The 22,672-nt window shown below is 37.2% G+C and overlaps 1 protein-coding gene across 1 annotated transcript in view; it reads left to right on the forward strand.

Moving 5' to 3' along the window:
* FANCM (FA complementation group M) overlaps positions 1–22,672 on the forward strand; it is a gene marked incomplete at its 5' end in the record, with an annotated part of 54,668 nt that overhangs the window by 10,526 nt on the left and 21,470 nt on the right. The window contains 7 exons of the mRNA XM_081334263.1: positions 291–423; positions 6,938–7,054; positions 8,301–8,399; positions 8,872–9,056; positions 13,213–13,419; positions 14,695–14,929; positions 21,523–21,680. Coding sequence (XP_081190389.1) covers positions 291–423; positions 6,938–7,054; positions 8,301–8,399; positions 8,872–9,056; positions 13,213–13,419; positions 14,695–14,929; positions 21,523–21,680 — 1,134 coding nt within the window. The remainder of the gene's footprint in view (positions 1–290; positions 424–6,937; positions 7,055–8,300; positions 8,400–8,871; positions 9,057–13,212; positions 13,420–14,694; positions 14,930–21,522; positions 21,681–22,672) is intronic.

The raw sequence follows: 22,672 nt of genomic DNA on the forward strand, positions 1-22,672 counted from the left end.
GAACATTTGCAAGACGTATAAAGGCAAAAGTTATGCAACCGTCTCCGCATGACAGAAAAATGCATTCCCTGATGTGCGGTGACAGAGAAGTCTAATCCTGGCTTTAGCCTTCAAAGCATTTGATTATTATTTTTTTCAGTAAGCTTGAAATGGAATAAAAAGTGCTTAGATAGTTAGGTGGAAGTCTATTTTACTTTATTATTTATTTAAACTGTAAATAGAATCACAGTAAAATTGCTGTTACAAATAAATCTGTATAACTATCATTTTGAAATGTTTTTTTTCCCCAGAGAATGCAACAAGGTGCAATAGAAGGAGATTTTGCTCTTTGCATTAGTTTGTATCATGGTTACGAACTGTTACTGCAAATGGGAATGAGATCATTACATACCTTCTTACGTGGAATCATGGATGGATCAAAAGGTAAGGAATTTGGTTTTACCCCCATTTCAACTTAACTATGAGCATTTAGATTTATTATACATGTCAATTAAAATATTTTTAAAAAATAGTAGAAAACCCTGGTTATACTGGTCTATGACTGTAATAAGTTGAATTGATTAGAAGTAACATGTATTTAGATTTGTGGAAGATAGGGGAATAAAACATTGTTTTCACATTTGCTAATTCATAAATTAACTTGAAATATATTATATATTGTAATGCTTCTAAAGTTGTCAGAAAGTTCTCCCATTTATATGTTTATCGTTTTTTTTTTAAAAAAAGAAATGACAGAATTAAATCTGTTTAGTTTGGAAAATAGTGAAACACCACAAAAACCAAAATGTTTTAAGAGAAAAAAAAATGCCATGTAGTAACATTGAAGATCCAGATATTGACAGTGATTTCAGTTTTTATAATTGATTCTTGGCAAGGAAATAACAGGCAAAAGGGAGAAAGCAGAGCTGCTTAACTCATACTTTTGCATCAGTCGTCACACAAAAAGAAACTAGTGTAGCCCAACATACCCAAAAGACCACTGCAAAGACAAACTAGAAACAAAAAATAAAATAAGCAAGAAAATCCCACCTTGATGAATATAAATCACCAGGACCCGACAGATTACACCCCAGAGTTCTGAAGGAGCTGGCAGATGTTATCTCAGAATCATTGCACCACATCTTTCAAAAATCCTGGAGCACCAGGGAAGTACCTGAGGATTGGAAAAGGGCTGATGTGGTTCCCATCTTCAAGAAAAAGGGGGGGGGGAAATGGACCCAGGAAACTGCAAACCAGTTTAACATCAATACCTGGGAATATCCTAGAAAAGATAATCAAAAAACAGATCTGCAAACAACTAGAAGCAAACAAAGTTACAACTAGTAGCCAGCACAGGTTTGTTAAAAACAGATCATGCCAAATCAATCTTATTTCATTCTTTGATAAAGTGACTAAACTAGTAGACCAGTGAAATGCTGTGGATGTTGTAGTATATCAATGAGTAGTCCTCAATGGCATTACATCCGCATGGAGAGAAGTAAGCAGTGGATACCACAAGGTTCCGTCTTAGGCCTAGTACTCTTCAATATCTTCATAAATAACTTGAATTGAATTGGGAATTGAAGGGGAACTCATCAAATTTGCAATGACACCAAACTGGCAGGAGTAGCCAACACCCCAGAAGACAAACTCAGAATCCAAAAAGATCTTGACAAGCTTGAACAATGGGCCCTATCCAACAAAATGAGTTTCAATTTGGAAAAAAGCAAAGTTTAACATTTAGGCAGGAAAAATCAAAGGTACAAGTACAGATTGGACGAGACCTGGCTTTAAAACAGTAACTGTGAGAGGAGCCTTGGAGTCCTAGTGGACAATCACTTGACTATGAGCCAGCAGTGTGCAGCAGCAGGCAGGAAAGCTAATACAGTACTGGGTTATATAACAGAGGCACAGAATCAAGATCATGTGAAGTATTAGTACTGCTTTATAAAACCTTAGAAAGGCTACACCTGGAATATTGCAGCCAATTTTGGTCACATATCACAAAAAAGATGCTGAGAGTTTGGAAAAAATTCAGAGAAGGGCAACTAAGATGATTAAAGGCCTGGAGACTAAAACATACGAAGAACGGCTGCAAGACTTGGGTTTGACTAGTCTAAAGAAAAGAAGAAATATGGGAGACTAGCAGTATTCCAGTATTTGAGGGGCTGCCACCAAGAAGAGGGGGTTATATTATTCACCAAAGCACCAGAGGGCAGGACAAGCACCAATGGTTGGAAACTGATCAAAGATAGAAGCAACCTGGAATTAAGGAGAAACTTCCTGACAGTGAGAACAATTAACCAGTGGAACAGCTTGCCTCCAGAAATCTTGGGCACTCCATCACTGGAGATTTTTAAGGCAAGGCTAGACAGTCACTTGTCTGAGATGGTATGGGTCCTCCTGCTTAAGCAGGGGGCTGGACTAGAAGACCTCCAAGGTCCCTTCCAGCTCTATTCTATTCTTACCAGAGGGAAGAAGCACATATTTCCTCCATTCTGGCAGAGGCACCATTGACTATTTTTGGGTATAAAAAGCTGAGACTAAATGACTTCCGCTGGCGGCGCGGCGCTGAAGACAGCCTCCCCTGGCTGCCCGCGGCTCAGCTGTTTGTTTTTTTGCCTGAAACAGCGCCGATCAGCTGTTCGGGCGAAATTGAAGCCCCCTCCTCGGGAGAAGAGGAGGGGGTGAGGCCCCAGGTAGGGGTAGAGTTCTCCGAGGCCGCCTGAGCTTTGAGCTTGGGCGGCTGAAGGATCGAACTCCCCCGAAGCCTGGGTTGCTCCCAGCTGGCCGTCGTCTCTGCTCCGAACTTCCTGGAGCAGAGCCAGGCGTCTGCGAACCAGCCCTGCCTGATGAAAGGACTATGATTTAAAGGAGCAGGCAGAGCGGTACAAGAGGAAAAGGTGAAGAGGACTATTTTACTGTACTCTCTAACTTGTTGGACTTTTTAAACTTTAATTGAAAGTGCGTCATAATTGAGGATTAAAAGATGGCGGCTAAACCTCCCTCTAAAACTCTTCGGAGTGGAGGATCCTCGCCGGTGCAACAATCATCACTACAGGCATTGCACCCTCCTGAAGTGCTGACATCGAAGGATTTGCGAGATGCCTTGGATAAACATGCCCAGGTACTTTTGGAATCAATTAATCAATCAATTGCTGATAAATTTGCACAGATGGAGGAGAAATTGGAGAAATTTGAGGAAAGAATGGAAGAGAGGATGGAACAGAAGTACAGCGTGATGAAGGTAGACATTTTGACTTCAGTGCATAAAGTGGCGGAATGTGTGGAAGATTTAGATGAAAAAGTGGATGATTTGGCTCAAAGGAATGCTATACTAGAAGTAAAAGCACGGGAGAATGAAATTGAAAGAGGCAAGTTGGAAAGGGAGTTAAGCCATGCCCAATATTACCAGATGCAGTTTGCTGTCAGAATTAGAGGCTTAAAAGAGAATGTTAAAGAAGATTTAAAGCAGCTGATCCCTGAGGCTCTCGAAGGGGTATTGAACCAGCCAGCATCTGAAATAAGAGCAGCTATGGATAAAGTGTTTCGGGTGAATTCATGGATTGCCAGACAGAGAAAGTTGCCTAGAGATGTGGTGGTTTATTTTGCAAAAAGAGAAATTAGAGATCAAGTTATACAAGCTGCCTATGATGTTAAGGTTGTGATTGCTGAACAAGAAGTCTTGGTTTTAAAAGAAATTCCTCCAAGGATTTTAAGGGGAAGAAAGGACTATACATTTCTTGTGCAAGAGCTCAAGCAAAGAGATATAAGGTTCAGATGGGAGATTCCAGAGGGGCTGATGGTGATGTATGAAGGTAAAAGGTATAGGCTGACTACTGTGAAACAAGCACGTGATTTCTACAATAATGTCTTAAAAGCAACCTCATTAACGCTCTTGGAAGCTGGAAAGGGATCTGGAGAAGAAGAACAACAAGAGGAGGAAACAGAGGAAAATGGTGCTGGAGGAGATCAAGCTACAATCTCTTTGGATGATCCTAGAGAGCAAAGAGTGACGCGTGCTGCTTTAAAACGAGCAAAGAAAATAAAAGAACAAGATCAGCAAAAGTCTTCAGATTCTTCACATCGCATTCATAGCCAAGCTGTGGGAGGAGCACGGCCTAAAGTAACCAGTCCTATCAAAGCTGTGGTCCAAGAGCTTTTCGAGGATATACATGGCAACTAAATTTTTAACCTGGAATGTTAATGGACTAAACTCACCGCAGAAGAGGAAGAAAGTTTTTCAATATTTAAAACAATTTAAGATAGATGTTATATGCCTGCAAGAAACGCATATTAGAGTTTTGGATCAAAAGTATTTATTGAACTCGAGGCTGGGTACGCAATTTGTTGCTTCTGCAGAGAATAAGAAAAATGGAGTGGTTGTTTATGTTAAAAGTGCCTTAACAGCGGACCTAATTGAAGCAGATAAGCATGGAAGATATGTTATGATCGAGCTGTTGTTTGAAGGTAAAAAGACGCTTTTAGTTGGATTATATGCTCCAAATCAACAACAAGCTGACTTTTTTAGTTTACTTCATACAAAGCTTACCCAGTTGGATTATAAATCCTTTATTTTTATGGGGGACTGGAATGGAGTTATGGATGTACAGTTGGATAAGGCTGGAGCCTTTAAACGCATTCCAAGTCACGCTAGACTGCCTAAATCTTTTTTTGAAATGAAGGATGACCTGGAATTGCGAGATATTTGGCGTGAGAGACATTTGCGGGAGAAGGATTATACATAATTTTAAGTTTGGAAAGGAATATTTGGTGCTTGAAATCATATAGTTTCTTGCGAGAAGAGAAGGTTGTTCAGACTTGGTTTCAATATATTCAGTTACAGGCCAGGTGGAAAGAAGACCAAAAAAATGGATTTGCAACGACTGATGAAAATTTGATAAAGCAAATTAGAAATCAAGGACCAGCACATATTAAACGGATATATCTTGCATTGATAGAGATCGATTCAGAAACAGAGCTTGTTAAGGATTGTATGATAAAGTGGGCCCAAAACATTCAGGAAGTTATTACAATGGACACGTGGGAAAAGATCTGGGTGAGGAATGTAAAATTCACTCAAGCTCAAAGTTTAAGAGAGAACTTTTACAAAATGTTTTATAGATGGCATCTAGATCCTAAAAAGCTTGCAAGTATGTATCCGAATTATCAGCCTAAATGTTGGAGGTGTGGTGATGAAGAGGCAACATATTTTCACATATGGTGGACATGTAAAAAGGTCAAGGCTTTTTGGATAAAAGTCTGGTGGAATATGCAGAAGATTTTTAAACGGAGGATAAAGTTTTGTCCGCAATTTTTTTTGTTGGGAATAATTGTTGACGCTACAGTTGTGGACTTTAAGTTGATGTTGAATTTAGTTACGGCAGCAAGACTTTTGATAGGTCAATATTGGAAGAAAGAGGAACTGCCGACTATACAAGAGTGGATTTTAAAGGTTTCCGACTTGGCAGAGATGGCGAAGATTTCGGCCTATTTGAAAGATTACTCGCAAGAACATTATATTATGGAATGGAGAAAATGGATTGAGTTTATCCAGAATAAGTATAGGGTCAAGAAGTTTTATCTAGCATTTGAATAAGTCTTCTTTCGTTTTCTTTTTTCTTTTTTTATTTTGTCTTCTATATATATTTAATAATGCTAAGTTTTGTTTGATCCTATATAAGTTAGAGAGTGATGGATTTTAGAATTTATAGTTGTTAGTATATGGTTGTTTATGATTGCCTTTTTATATATATATACCTTGTATTTAGCTCTGGGAAGTCCGGGGGGGGGGAGGGGGGTTAGGGGGAGGTGGGGGGGAGGAGGGAGGGGGGGAGGGGGGGGAAGGGGGGAGGTAGGGAGGGGAGGTAGGGAGGGGGAAGGGGGTTTTTTAAAGGAAAACTGTATTTTTAAAACTTTTCAATAAAAAAAAAAAAAAAAAAAAGCTGAGACTAAATAGAAAATACTGCTTTTTAATTGGGAGGAAAACTGATTTGAACCATACCTGTGAACTGATCTAAGACTGATGGTCTTGAGGAAATTGGAATTCAGTGAATAAAATTAATATTTAGGCTTTCCCAAATATTTTTAATATAAGGCTGAATAAGATAGAATTAGCATAATAAGGTCCATATCACAAGTCTTTTGTCTGTGTCTCATTCTTGCCTTTTCTATATTCGTTCATTCTAGAGATTTTTTTTTGATACCAGAGTAGTAGATAGAGTTGCCACCTAGGTATAATGAAAATGGGATTGTGTTAAAAGAGACAAGGATAGGCACACATCATGAATATGAAGAATGTGTCTAGCCAATGCAAAGGTACTATTCTGTTTAACTTGGTTTACTCAAGTCCACTGAAGACAGATGGTCTTCTATATATTTTCTGTACAGAATATATTTTATTATCTAAAAATATTATATATATTCCATATTTCTATATATTCCTAATATTTAATACCTTGTAATCTCAAAGACATCTTGTATGTATTTGAAGTACATTTTACGTCGTGTTAGACATGATAGTCTAAGACAGGGACAGTCATTTTCAAATATCTGAATTAGAAATTCATTATGATGCTGGCTACTTCATAGGAGAATAATTGCCAGTAGGGAATTGGGATGAGCCTGTCCTTCATTACAAGAATTCAGGCAAAATGAGGATGGAAACCTGTTAGGGAAACTATAGTAGTGATGTAGCTACATCAATGGCAGTTTGACTTAAAAGATATCTAATGTCCTTTCCAACCGAATTAATTATGTTGTTGTAATACTACATTATTTCTTATCTGTGCCTGAGAGAGAAGACTTATTGCAGTCATTAACCAGGACACTTATCTGTGATTTTTTTTACTATTAATTTTCATTGCAGACTATGAAACTGTCTAGCTTGATGTGCAGTTTATGTAAGCCAGAGATCTAAAGTTTAACATTTTTAAATTCAACTACTTTTCTTTCTAAGGAACGACTCGAGCCAAAAATGAACTTGGGCGTAATGAGGAATTCATGATGCTATACAGCCAACTTGAAAACATGTTTTTTGATTCAACTTCATCAAATGGTAACATCAGTGAACTAGGTTGGCAATTTATCTACTCAAAATACAGCAGTGCTATTTGTTCAGCATGACAAGTGACTTTACTAAGGACTGAAGAATATGTTTAAAATACCCCTAGATATTCCTGATGAAGGCTGTGTTTATATAGTATGAATATTGTGGCTTAAGGATATACTATTTTTTCAGATATTAAAAAGTATCTATTTTGGTTTTAATTTGATATCACTTACTTATTTTAACAAATTTCTCCCCCATCAGTCGTCTTGTCAACATTTTTGGAAGTTGTTCACCACTGTGTTTTTTTCCTAGGGGGGAGAGAATGTGACTGCCTCAAAGTTATCTAGCTGGCTTTATGCCTAAGGCAGCATTAGAACTCATAACCTTCCAGTCTCTAGCCTACTACTTTAACCCTTATACCAAACTGAAGCTCTCTATCTCAAATTTACATCTGAATAAATTATAAATATTTAATTGTTCAGTGTATCTATTTCTTTCCTTCCTTCCTTCCTTCATTAAATTTCTGTAACAGCCCAATTGGTCCAAGTGACTCTGGGCTGGTTACAATTCTAACTATATTTTACAATTCATTTGTACATTCTAACAACTGAATTCTACAATTCAGCAGAACTGGAGAAGTTTCTTGGATGGGAAGTGAAATGTTTTCAAGGAAAAAAAAAACAAAAGGTCCAGTTGCCTTTTGAAAAGCACCTTTGGGACAACCATGACCTGAATGTTTGAGAATCTCCGTATATGTTTACAATTCTAAAATTATAAAACAGTAAAAACATCCAGAAGATACATACAGCAACAAAGATAGTTAACCGGCTAACAGTAAAACCAAGAAACAGGGCCCTTAACATATTCTGTAACGGGACCTCAGTAGAGTAGTCCTATCTTCTAGTTCCCATTGTTCAACACTATTTGACTGATGGGATCTGCAGCATGCCCAATCTGCTGGATTGCATTGGATGAGTAGAGACTCTTGGAAAAAGACAGTCCCTCAGGTAACTGATAATCTTACAGGATTTTCGCTTAATAATAGGATTAAGATAGGGGTCTTCAAACTTGGCCCTATTATGACTTGTGGACTTCAACTCCAAGAATTCCACAAGTCATAAAAGGGCCAAGTTTCAAGACACCCCCCAGATTAAGGAGACAATTTTATTATATTTTGAAGGGGTAACTTTTCACAGATGAGTTTTTTTTTTAAAAAATGTTAAGGCTGTCTATAGATTTTTATATCTAAAATTAAAATTTGGGTTTGCAGGAGCTGAAGGCATGAAGACTTTCATTTATAGTCATCCCAAATTAAAGAAATTAGAAGATGTTGTTGTACAACATTTCAGATCCTGGAGAAAAAGTCAAGGTACATATAGGATGTAATTCAACTGCTAACAAAAAAGTTACAAGAAATCAAATAGTATTCTTGAACACTCTGGTTCACTTTTACACACATTCAGTTTTGTTGGTTTTATATTCTGTACCCTACTGTTTTCTACTTTGATTTTTAAGCATTATGAATTACCGTATTTGCTCTTTAATATTTTGCCATTCATTTTATACTGTCCTTATTTCAAAGACTCTGGCTAAATATTTGGTTTACCAGTATATGCAGTTTTCAGTCTGACACAATTTATCCTTTAAAAATAAACGTTCTTTGTTTGTATGCTTTTTTAACTTTACTAGTTCCATTTTACCAGCATGATGCTTAGTCTTGATTAGGATGCTAGTCAGTGAAATTGATTAACTGGAGATTGTGCATGTGACAATTTGTATCAAATTTCTCCATATGTGTTCACTGAGGTGTAGTTTACTGGTTTGCTTTCTCTATTACATAGATCAGCCTACATCTGCAGTCACACCTGCAGACACCAGAGTGATGATCTTCTCCTCCTTTCGTGACAGTGTTCAGGAAATTGCAGAGATGCTTAACTATCACTACCCACTTGTGAGAGTCATGACCTTTGTAGGCCATTCTACAGGCAAAAGCACAAAGGGTTTTACACAGAAGGAACAGCTTGAGGTAATGAAATGGGAGGAGGGAGGGATACAAATTGTCCTGCATGGTATAACATATTTTATCCTTAGTATACTTGTAAATTATCATCCCAAACAGATTTCTGATGCCAAGAAAAATGGGTTCATAATATAGCAATACCCATGCTGCACTGCATAAAATTTAATTTCACCAGGGTTCCACTGTTGTAATCACATATAATTTAAATTCACTTGAAATGAATAAAACTCAGGAACACATAACTGCCCTGCTTACAGTTATAAGCTTGTGCTCATTATTTGGCTGAGGAACTCTCAGTGTTTTTCAGATTGTTGCATTTTTCAAATAATAACTTGTTCCCTCTTAGTTATTTTTAATAGAAAAAGTAGTTACTCTTCCTATAGAAATAAAGATTTAATGAGAAGCAGAATTTCATAGCTTTGTTTCACATATTAGCTGCTCCTTGAGAATTTGTCTTGTTCCCAAGTGCCAGAGATGCAGAAAACCAGGGAGTGGCTTTCACAGTTCTTCCATCACCATAGAGGAGACCAGGTGACTGTCATGTTCTTCCAGCACCCCTCTCCAAATTGAACACAGGTTTAAAATTACATAGTGCTCCAGTCATCTTTGACCCCTTAGAGCAGGGGTCCCCAACCTATGGTCTGCGGCCCTGGACCGGGCCGTGGGCTCTTGCCCAGCAGGCTGCAGAAACAGCTGGCCGGTGCATGCATGTGTGGGCGCGTGTTTCCCCCTCACTTGCGCTAGTCCCTGTGGCCCTGTTTCCACATGTGCATGGGCACGAATGGGAATGCTAGCATGGGCCTGTTTGCACATGTGCTACTAGCCCGGGTGGTTTGTGCAGCCCATTTGCGCATGCACAAATGGGCCACTAACCGCCGGGGGGGTGCATGCACTCGCCGACAGCCGGGCTGCTAGTGCCATGCCATTGTGTGTGGCCCCATGCACGCACACACGCGCACACCAATTTTGAAGCTGCTCTCCTTCCTTCTGGTCCTCAAGTCTGGAAAGGTTGGAGACCTCTGCCTTAGAGAATCATAAGAGCCTTATTCGCTCTCAACATTTTCTGCCTGTAGGTATTGAGAACTAAAAATAAGATAATTCCCAGCCAAGGTCGTTTTATGGGGGGTCCTCTATGAGTGTCTCTGATTCAGCAGCAGGGGAAGTAGTTATTGCTTCATTAAGATTCTCAACTGTGCACAATATGGTTCATCAAGTTAGTTAAAGTTATTGTGGGACTTCTTGGGATAAAATTAGCCCATCTATCCCTGTCTTCAACTGGGTTAGAGAGTTCACATGACATACCAACACTATAACTACCTTCACTTGGTTAAGAAAATGGCATAGATAGAGTGAGAGAAGTAAATGTGTACATTATATCTGTCCTTCCTTCGGATCTTTTTTTTAAAATACAAGTTTTATTGATTTTTTTAGTTTTACATCCAGGTATTTATGAAGCAATATGGAGGTTGGGTAATTAAAAGTAAACAATAGTAAATAACAAAGTCATTTGTAGATAGGTCAAGTTACATCAACAAGAATTCCCTCTCCAATTCCCTTACTTATGATAGCATAATCAAATTAATACATTTCTAATTATAACACAATCAATTAGAACAATTTTCATTATATTTTGACATATACATATCCATGTCCTGTTTTTACGTTTTACCTAATTGGAATAAGATAATCCTATCTAGCCTATAATATATAAAAGAAAACTTAGTTTTCGGGTAGCCCACATTTCCCCATTTCATTATGTAGTAATTATCCTGTCTAAAATACATATATTGTTTATTTCAGTGCATTCTTATGTTATACAAATTTTTCTGTTTAAGGTCTTAAAAGTTCACTAATTATTGAGAAAATTATTTTGTTGTATCTTTCCAAATTCTGTAATATAAGTCAATTCTGATAGCTAACTTTCCTTTAGAGGTCTAGGAGTTAAGTATAAGATCAATATGTATCTTTTAAAGATTCCCCTTTGCGCGTTAAGAAAATTTTTTAGCTCTATCATTACAACAAATATATTCTATTTAACATCTTAGTAGTTCATCCATTTTTTAAAAAAATAATATCTTTTATTATAACTTTGCAAATTCTATAATAAATTCAAAGTTATGTTCTAATAGCTAATCTAATTCATTGTATAGTAATTATCATATCTGAAATACATAGATATGCTATTTGTCATCCTTACAATTCATCTATAGTTAAAAAGTATGTTTTATTATTTGTAGCTAATTTTCATTCGCTTAAAGATCTAAATCCTAAATATAGACTCAATTTATATCTTGTGACAATTGAAAGAAAAAAAGCTTTATTATTGCAAGTCCTAACACTTACAACAGAAAAAAGAGAGAAATTCATTTAAGTCTAATTCTAGCTTTCTTTTTGTGCCAGGCAGGCTTCCATATCATTGCCTTTAGCTTCTCAAATATGTCTCCCTTTCTTCCTACACACGTCGTTTGAATCCAGGGAGACCATCCAGTTATCAATCGATCATAGAGAATGACCCCTTTGTAGTCATTAAATTTTCGTTCCAGTAAATCCAGTCTCCGTGTTTGGCGTAGTGCAGTTGTTCTTGGTTCACTCTGGTCTTCTTCTTCTTTCCAATCCATCTGGCTTATGTGAGAGGTCATATTTGTTGTTGTAATTATTGTTTGGTTGGTTGAAGTCTTGGTGTACTGTATTTGAAGGCCTTTGGCATCCTCCATCTTAGTATTGCTTTCTTTAGCTTCTGTTGCTTGTTGGAATGTAGGCTTTATAGTTGAACTCAAAGTTTGGGCTTCGAGGCTCTCAGTAGATTGTACTTGTAGTTTGAGGTCCCCTGTTTTGTTGTTGAATTCCTCATCCTCTGATCGTTTTTGGATTGTCAATTCATCAGTTGAAGTAAGAGTCTCATTTGGTGAGTTTGTGCTATCAAATTTGACTTAAGTTTAGCTTTTATTTCTGCAGTCATTGCCAGAATTGTATCAAGTATAAGTTTATAGTCAAGCGGTGGGATATAATCTTCCATTTCTTTAATATTTTACAGATAGGCCTTTAGTGGAAGCTATTTTAATAAAAGTCAATAAATGTCCTCCTCCACTATTCCAAAAGATTGTTTTCAGTGCCAGGTGTTCCCAATTTTATCTTTATAGTTAGTGTCAAGGACAAATCTGTTAAAGCCTGGTCTCAAAGTAAAAAAAGGTTTACTTGCTATACCAGGTTTTGCCACAAGATGTCCTCAATCGTATGTACAATCCTTTTGCAGAAAAATGTAAGTCTTTTATCCAATTAGTTCATTTTTAACAGTAAACAGGATAGTAGGTCCCTGTAGTAATAGACAATAAAAACTTTTTAATTGCCCAAAAATTTCAGAGGTGCAGATAAAGTTGCTTAATTATTTAGCTTAGTTATTTGATTTCTTTCGAGGCTTTAAGGTTATAAATCCCCAAGTAAGCAGTTGCCGAGTTTTCAAGAAGAGGGGGAAAAATTTTCAAGAAAGTCCCACAGGAAAAAAATGATTAGATAAGTAAGAAGGGTAAGGTCTCACCCAGATCCTCCAGATTGCTTTGTTGTGCTTGGTAGTGATTTTGGCTTTCGGCAGGGAATGGCTTAGTAACTCCGGATCAAACGGAGGTCTGCTGCCCTTCCGCGATCGCAGAGAACTAGCCTCCTCTCGGTGGTCGCCCCTCCAGGGCGACTTTTGACCCTTTGCAGGGTCCTCCAATGAAGTAAGTCCGGACGGCAGTGGGAGAGCTTCTCCCGGCACGTCCACCAGCACCGCACACGCAAACCGGAAGCCCTTCCTTCGGATCTTTGTGATTGTGATTACTATCAATTACTAATGCATTGTGTAAAAAACAAAATGTTTTATAATAGAGCACTATAATAATTGATAAAGTTCCTAAATTTACTGAAGAGCTGAACAATTTAAACTGACCCTATCTGTTTACATAAGGTTATTATCTAAAAAACCCCTCAATTGTTGCATGTAATTTATTGCTAGTTTAAATAGCTTCCTCTACTTTGAAAGGTACACAATCCTCATTTTTCTGTATCTCATGCATATTCCAAATTCTATGACATCTACTGATCTCATAATATTTCCTTGCTATATGGATTTGTTTTCTTAAGAATTGCCAGAATCAAGCTAAACCTTGTTTATCTTTTCCTTTAGGTAGTGAAGTGTTTCCGGGAGGGTGGCTACAACACATTGGTCTCCACATGTGTCGGAGAAGAAGGCTTGGATATTGGAGAAGTGGACCTCATCATTTGTTTTGATGCTCAAAAAAGTCCCATTCGTCTAGTGCAGCGAATGGGCCGAACTGGACGCAAACGGCAAGGCCGCATTGTTGTCATTCTTTCCGAAGGAAGGGAAGAGCGAGTAAGATGAGTCTCCAGATCCAAGTTTGTTTTGCCTAACAAATTCTAGACACAGGGATTTTAGTGTTCTGAATGTTTCCAAAAACTCCATTCAGATCCTAGGTCTTGCCACCAAATAAAGTTGAGAGAAAGTAAGAGCTGAACTAGCAGATCCTAGCACTGCAGCAGTGGTGATGGTTCTGATGGTTGCAGTAGTATGTTCAGAAGGACTTGGGACAGCGGTTGTTGCTAGAGGCACTTAGGATTATATCCAGAAAACCTGTTTCCATTGATCTAGTGATTAAGGCACCAAGCTAGAAACAGGGAGACTGTGAGTTCCAGTCCTGCTTTAGGCACAAAAGCCAACTAGGTGACTTTGGGCCAATCACTTCCTCTCACAACCCAACTCACAGGGTTGTTGTTATGGGAAAAATAAAAGGAGAAAGGAGTATTAGGCATGTTTGCCACCTTGAGTTATGTATAAAAATAATAAAGGTAGAATAAAAATAAATTACCAGAAGGAATATTATTTATTTTAACAATATTAGTTCAGTAAATGTGGGGAGAAGAGATTTGATGTTTCTTTTCTTTAGGTAAGAATAAAGAGAAGTTTATAAAATAACGTTGCTATCAGACTTCTGAAACTAAGAATTGAAGTTAGAGTAATTGTGGACAGCATGATCTTTAACAACATGTTGCTGGAGTCACAATTATGCTGCTGCTTTTTTGTTCTGCTCCAATAAATCCTGACTACCTTACATTAATGATACCTTCTTTTTGCATTATGTTTCTTCAGTCAATAAGCTTTATGGAGTTCCTGGTTATGGTTTAATCCTTTGTAATTGCATACATTACAGAACATTTTAAGGGATAGTGCATTAGAAGGCCATTTAGTAAAATGTTAACATAGGTTTCATTAAGAATATTGACTGTGCCAACACTTTCCTTTCCTTTATCTATATAAATTCAGTAAATAAATATTAAAAATCTTCACCTGAGCATTATTAGACATGGAGTAATAGTGGGAGAACATAATCTGAGTTCTTCAAATAAGTTCTGACTTATCACATCAGTTTTAAAAATGTCATCAAATCACTATAAATTGAAAAATATACTCTGTAGGCGTTTCTTTGCATGTGGAAAACAGCAAATTGGTTAATAATGAGCTGATACGCAGAAGGATTATAATAAACTAGACTTATAAGCCTGCTTTAGTGTAAATGATATTTGTGAATAAGTAAACTAGATAAAACGTTTTGCTACAAAAAAGTACCATTTTTTTCTCTCCTTTGTGTAGACTTACAATCAAAGCCAATCCAACAGAAAAAGTCTTCTGAAAACTCTTTCTAAAAATAAAGGCCTCCATTTGTACCAGCACAGCCCACGTATGATTCCAGAAGGCCTAAACCCCAAAATGCACCGTATGTTGATTACACCTCCAGAGAAAGAGCAAGACATTTCCACAGCCCACTCAAAGGAGAAGAAAGGCCTTGTTTTGGGGCGAAAAAAATTTCTCAGTTTTGCCAGTGCAGGTAAGAGAGGATATCGGCTGAGCTGGAGTTGCCACACAAACTAAAACTGTCTTTCACACAAGGTACAGGAAGGTTGCCCGGTGTAACCAATTGGCAGATTTATGGTTAACAAGACTTAAGAGTTCTTTCATACTTTGTATAGTCAACAAGATTCATTGCCAAAAATACTGTGATGGCTATTTATCTAGATAATTTTGCAAAGGTTGGCTAGTCTAGAGAAAAGAAGTACTAGGAGTGACATGATAGCAGTTTTCCAGTATTTGAGGGGCTGCCACAAAGAAGAGGGGGTCAACTTATTTTTCAAAGTACCAGAGGGCAGGAGAAGAAACAATGGATAAAAACTAATCAAGGAGAGAAGAACATAGAATTAAGGAGAAACATCCTAACAGCAAGAACAACTAACCAGTGGAACAGCTTGCCTTCAGAAGTTCTGGATGCTTCATCACTGGAGGCTTTTAAGAAGAGACTCTTCATGCATTTATGAAGTCTAAATAATAAATAAATTTGTCTGAAATGGTATAGGGCCTTCTGCATGAACAGGGGCCTGAACTAGAAGACCTCCAAGGTCCCTTTCCAGCTCTCTTCTGAATTATAATTAATTAATTAATTAAAAATTCTTGCAGAATGATAAGCCATAAATGTTAGCCATATATATTAAATAAAATAATATACCATTTTTAAGCAAGCCAAGAGTGGCATGGTGCTGTCGAATTAGAATGCTTGGTGAATACCTTGGGATGTTAGTTTTACTGATTTTTTTGTGACAGGTATCAAAACATAATTCCCATCTTTGTGAAATTGTTGCATAGCACATCTCACCTAATGAAAATTTTCAACCTTGGTCTCTTCACATAGTACATGCCATGCCATTGTTAGTGGGGATGTGCTTTTCTCTTTGGTAATTCCTTGATAAGGGATATTGTCACTAGGATATTATTTTTCTGCTTCGTTATTTGTCTGGTATTAATCCCTGCTTTTTTGGGTGCTGGTTGCTGGACAGGATATATTCTGGTCTTTTTGTTTCTTTGTTAGCTTTTTTATTGTCTCTTGAACCATGTGTAAATGTGGTTTATCTCTATTTGTCTATGATGACTGTATCTTTTGATCTTTTTTTTAAAAAAACAACCCTTAAGCAAATGCTATCTTCTAATTCTGTGCCAAAATTGCTTAGTATTAATATTTGTATGATGAAGAAAACTGTGTCTATTTACCAGTAGCTGAGGTGAGCTTGCGTTAGTCTTACTTTATCCATCTAGCCAATTTAAGAAAGCAACCAGATAGCCCAGAAATGTTTCTGAGCAAGGCAAGGCAGTGATAGTAATCCTATTATTTATGTCAGTCAGAAATTTACTGCATTTGATAATGAAGACATGCAGATGGGAAAAATGTGTTTATTACATAAATGTTTATCCTAATGCCTTTGGATATAGCAGAGGCGACCTTTTTGCTTTCCATGTGTTGCTGAACTATACCTCCCAGTAGCATCAGCCTACATGGCCAGTAAAGAGAAATTTGGGTGGTATACCAGGTATTCATTCTGCATATATAGGATTTAGTATCTATTTTAGAGATAATCAGAAAACTATAAAGATTTTCAAATATCTGTGTTCATTTCTGATCAGAAATTGCTACTGGGAATTTCTGTGTATCTATCTGTCTCCCTCTCCCCCACCCTCTCTCTCACACTCACACTTCTTGGATTACTGAGCATGCACTGCATGGAGTTCCCTTGAAGAATACTTGGAAACTACAACTGGTACATCCCAAAGGTGATTTTTCATGAAGCAACTGGACTTTCTTGTTTTTCTTTGAAGACATTATGCTTCTCATCCAAGAAGCTTCTTCAGCTGTGACTGGATGGCAGGGAATGGAAGGATTTATATTTCTTGCAGACAGCTAATCATTTGCATTCTTTAGAGAGTGGTTGAGGCCACCTGGAGATTTATCTGGGTCTCCAGGGTCACCTGAGTGCAAATGAGTGTGGAGCCTTCTTGGAACTGCTGAAAGGACTGTGTTGTAGACTGGAGATAGATGTCATGTCCCTCCCCCTCTGTTGAGAGAGGGCTGTTCAATTTTGACATAGATGGCCTCTTTCAAACTAGCGGTCCTCTCTGTCCAAAATGTGGACTTTGCTGTCTTCGAAAGAGTGGCCTTTGTCTTTTAAATGCAGATAGACTGCTGAATCTTGTCCTGATGGGTTTCTTCTCTTATGTTGTGCCATGCATTTATGAAGTGATTGTTTTGTTTCCCCAATGTGTAAATCTGCACATGGCTCACTGCATTGTGCTGCATATACCATGTTCCTTAGTTTGTGTCTGGGTGTTTTATCATTGGGGTGGACAAGTGTATTCGTGGATTTGAAGTGTGCACGTATGTTCTGTTGGCCTCCTCAGATCCTCCTGAACTTTTCCTATATTCCTGCAATGTACGGAATGACAACATTGCTTTGTTTATTTTTCTTTTCTTCTTTGTCTGTTATGGAGGAGCTTCTGCTGGGTCTTTTTGATTTGATGAAGGCCCACTTGGGATAGCCACAAGTTCTGAGCTTCCTTGATGTGTTTTAGTTCCTTTTCTTTACCACCTTTGCTGGTAGGCAGACCTTCAGCTCAGTGGTGTAGGGTTCTGATAATTCCCATTTTGTGCTCCAGTGAGTGGTGAGAATCAAAACGTAAATACTGATCCGTGTGGGGGAGGGGTTTCTGTAAACTTCAGCGTTAAGCCTTTTGTCTTCTTTTGGGATAAGTATGACCTGGATGACTGAGAATCTCCATAGACACAACTGATACAGAATGCAGTGGTACAGACAGTTCTGGAGGCCCCTCGGGTGTCACATGTGACACTGTTTTTACATGAATTGCACTGGCTGCCAGTTTGCTACTGGGTCCATTTCAAGCTTTTGGTCATTACATATAAAGCCCTTATTGGCATGGGTCCAGAAAATTTGAGGAAGAAGTTGTCCAACATGTATCCTAATTTACAGTCTAAATGTTGGAGATGTGGTAGTTTAGAAGCTACCTATTTTCACATGTGGTGGACTTGTAGAAATATAAAAGCTTTTTGGATCAAAATTTGGTGGAACATTCAAAAGATTTTTAAGAGAAAGATAAAGTTTTCTCCACAATTGTTTTTATTGGGTATTGTTGTAGATTGTGATGTTAAAGAAACTAACTTGATGTTGAACATGATAACAGCAGCACGGTTACTGGTGGGACAATATTGGAAGAAGGATAGTTTGCCCACTATAGAAGAATGGGTGTTTAAAGTTTCGAATCTTGCAGAAATGTCTCAGATTTCTGCTTATTTGAAAGATCATTCACAGGAAAGATATATTTCAGTTTGGAGGAGATGGATAAATTATATTCAGAACAAATATGGGACTAAAAAGTTCCATTTAGCTTATGAGTAGATTTTAGTGGGATATTGGTTGTTTGTAGTTATGTTAAAGGGGAGTTAAAGCACATTATGAATTTGGTTAATTGTATATTATGCATAATTTTTATTTAGAATATGATTATTGTAACTATAATCCTGTATTTAGCTCTGGGAAGTGGGGGGGGAAGTGGGCGGGTTTGGGGTGGGAGGGATTTGGGGATATATTGTAAAATTTTGTTTTTGTAAAACTCTTTAATAAAAAAAAAAGAAAGAAAATTTGAGGAACTCGCCTGCCCCACTCATTCCAGTGGAAAGGGCCTATTTCAGATCCCATCAGACAAAGAATTTTGGCTAGTGAAGTCCAAGAGAGGAGCCTTTTCTCCTGTAGTGTCTGCTCTCGTGAATATTCTCCCATTGGAAACAAGGCCCATACTCCTGGGCTTTCCCAGAAGAGCCTAAAAACATATCTCTGCCACTTGGCTTGGGGTCCTGACAGGGACCTGTTATGTTGTGGGTGGCTGATCAGGTAGAGAAGATACCCAGGTCATCCATCATTTCTAGGTTATAGCTTTTCTATTAAAATTTTCTCATTTTAATTGCTTTCTAGTACATTTCTACTTTTAATGATATTGTAAGTCACCCAGTGTTGCTGTTTCAATGAGGTGGGTGGCATATAAATTTAATAAATAAAATGAAACGTTATAACTGCAAAAAAAGCAATTTTGGGTTATGCATAAATAATAGCTTATGTTATGTGCAAAATCTACAAGACATCTTATTTTTGGAGAGAAAAAAATAGCAACAGAGGAAGTAATACCACTTCATGTCCTTGAAGTGTGAATCATCACTCGTTTCAGCAATCTCTAATAATTCTCTAATTTTGTGTGTCTCTGTGTGTGTGCGTATGTGTAATTATATGCATATAATTTTCCATGAATGTGGATGAGTATAATAAAATAGAACTACATACCCTTCAAAAATTATTTTGAAATGTAGTTTTGAAAAATTGAGTGAGCACATCTTTTCTCAGACTCCATGTGAGCCTGAGAAAAGCTACAGCAGCTTAAATCAGACTTACAAATGAGCAACATCTTTTTTCAGGCTCAAACACAAGCTTTCTTTAAAAAGATGCCTCTTTTAATGAATAGCACAGAGACACTGTGTTCATGTAAGGTCCAAAGTACTTCTACTAAATTATTTCAAAGCATCCGTAGCCCTATGGTACTGCTTCCACTGCTCATTAGACCTAAAAGTTTATAGACTGAATCAGCTTCATTTGTTTATCTGGTTTTCAGTGCAAATTTTATATCAAAACACCATTATTTAAAAGACCTGCTTATGGCTAAATTGGCCATAAAGATAAAAGCAGCTGTTGCTTTTTCATATTGATTTTTTTAGAGCTTGTGAGAAGAAAAATACAAATATTTTTTTTTAAATCATACAATAGAAAGTGCTTCGAAAAATTTATTTTGTGTGGGTGCTTATAGCAAATGGTCAAGTCATAAAACTTACTTCAGTCACTCAGCTTTTTTCTAGGGAGTCTTCCATAGCAAACGAAGAAACCCCAACCAATTGATGTTGCTATATAACCGCCCTGAGTCCTTCGGGAGAAGGGCGGTATAAAAATTTAATTAAATAAATAAATAAATAAACCAACCAAAGACATGAAGAAAGAGAGGATATGGTTGTAACAGTTCACAGTTCTCCCGCACAGGTTCCGCCATAGAATATACCCGGTATACCTGGGTAATAATCTGAATATGAACTATAAGTGCAATGTTGCTAAAACACCATTTGTGAACACTTTTGAATTCTTGATATTTCTGTATAAATATAACCTAAAATATGATCTATTCTCCCTAAAAGTCCTAAAACAAGGACCCAATTAAATGAATCAAAAACATTATACTTGTTTATTTCTTTATTGAAAAAAATGATCAAAAGCTTGATACTTGTGTGTGGCAAGTGTGCACCTCTAGAATTATCAGTTCATTTGAAGAGGATATTAGAGTCAGTTGTTTCAGTCAGTGGGATGTTAATTATTTAAAGAACAGAGTTCTGGTTGTTCACTACTGAAATCTGAACTTCACAACACAGATATTTGGAAGCGTCATTGCTCAAAGCCATGGCTCAAACAAAGGAGTTTCCTGAAAACGTCCAAAAACAGTTGCTGATGCTCACCAGATAGAAAAGGTTACCAAACTATTTCCAAAATGTTTGGACTCCACAAATTGAGATTACACCATCAGCAACATCTGGAATACTCCAGGAGTTCTCAGAGAATCCCAGGGTACTGTGTAAGGCCCTAATGGCTTCTCTTGCATTGCCAATTACCAGGGTTCATGAGGCCACCATCAGGAGAACACTGAACAATAATGATGTGCATGGCAGAGTTGCAAGGAGAAAGCTACAACTTTCCAATAGGAGTATTGCTGCCCATGCACCGTTTGTGAAAGACCACTTGGGTAAACCATCTGGCTATTGGAAAAATGTTCTCTAGACAGATGAGACCAAAATATTTTTTTTGTCTTAATGAAAAGTGTTATGTTTGGCAAAAGGCCAACACTGCATTCCAGTCCAAGAAACTTACATGTGTTCATGTAAAATACGATGATGGCAGAATTCTGGTCTGGGCCTGCTTTGCTGCCTCTGGACCAGGATTGTTTGCCATCTCTGATGGAATTCTGAATTGTAGCAACAAACTCCAAAAGAAAATGTCAGGGTCTCTGAACTGAATTTCAAGTGAAAACGGGACATGCAGCAAGACAACGATCCAAAACAAATAACCAAATGATGGTTAAAGCAGAGAAAAGATAATGTTTTGCGATGGCCAAGTCAAATTCCTGACCTTAATCCTGCAGAAATAGATTACAAAGTGGAAGGAGATGAAGTGGGCAAATCCACCAACATCAGTCAGGAGAAGCTGGGCTACAATTCCTCCAAGCTGATTTGCAAGACTGATCTTTGGAAATGCTTAGTTGCCATTACTGCTGTCCAAAGTACTGAAAGCAAAAGTATGCATACTTTTGCCACGCAATATATAGCTTCTGCATACTTATGCAGAAATATTGAAAATTCAAAAGGAGTCAATAACTTTTAAGCACCATAGTATCTAAAAGAGGTTTCTGGCAAGTGATGCACTGGGCATTGAGAGAATTGGTACATATACACTCACTAATATGCTAATTGCCTTTCTCTTCTTATCTCCAAATATTTTCCAGGTACAAAGCAAGCCAGTCCAACTGAAAGCTGGTGTCTTACATCCGAGGAATATGAAAAATGGGATAGACTATATAAAATAAAAGCTGGTGACGGAATAAAAAAGCCAATAATACCACAGAGTCACTTTGTAACATTAGAATGCAAAGATACAAGAACAGTAAGTTGAAACATATGCTTCAGGTTAATTTAATGTGGTCTGGCTGAAGATCATGAAAAAAGTACTTAAGCCTGAAGAAAAATGTCTTGAGCTGTTGTCAGCATATATGTTTTGATATAAATATAGAGAAAATATACATGTCTTCCAGACTTTCTTCTTTAACAATTATATTAAAATATAACTTCAAATTATTGGAGAAAATGCCAGATACTTAATACAAAATAAATATAGGACCTTGGCAGTCACTTACATCAGACATGACCTTTAAAAGATTATGTCTGATCCTTCTTTGATTTGAATGTTCTTCATTTTATATGGTCTTCAACTCTTAGAATTCACAGCCAGCATGGTCATTGCTAAGAATCCTTGAAGCCCTAAATCTTTGAAGTACACTTATTGGGGAAAGTTTGTATAGATATTCATCTTGAAAAAGAATTAAAATTTAATTTACACAAGGGAGCGCTATGAAGGATCAAAGTGTCTGTAAAAACATATGGATGTTCCATTGTAGATCTCTACAATAAATACTGACTTCCATCTAACAAATCAGCATTTCCTACGAATGCACTGCTTTTTGTGATAGGCTAATGAAAGAATTGACAGGAATTTATTATAGTGGTTAAGACAGCAGGTCATATTACTATGAGTTCTACTCTCACCTTAGGCGTGAGACCAGCTGGTTGACTTTGGGCCAGTCATTTTCTCAGAAAAAAAGCAACCAGCCGCTTTCAAAAATCTTGCCAAGGAAACTGCAGGAATTAGGAACCAAGACTTAATGAAAAGCACAGAACAGGGGAGGAATTATATGGCTGTTATAACTACATAAACTAATGCTGTGATTTATATGTGTAAAATTAGAAATATTGTGAAATATGAGAAACAAATGCTTCATTCTTAATTTGTTAACTAGTAAAGTGCTAAAAATAAAATGCTTGTTTACTGATGAAAAAAACCACATTTTTCTCACAAATAAAAGTAAATATTTTTTTCTA

The sequence above is a fragment of the Vipera berus genome (assembly GCF_964194415.1).
Source record: "Vipera berus genome assembly, chromosome: 1".
NCBI lineage: Eukaryota > Metazoa > Chordata > Lepidosauria > Squamata > Viperidae > Vipera > Vipera berus.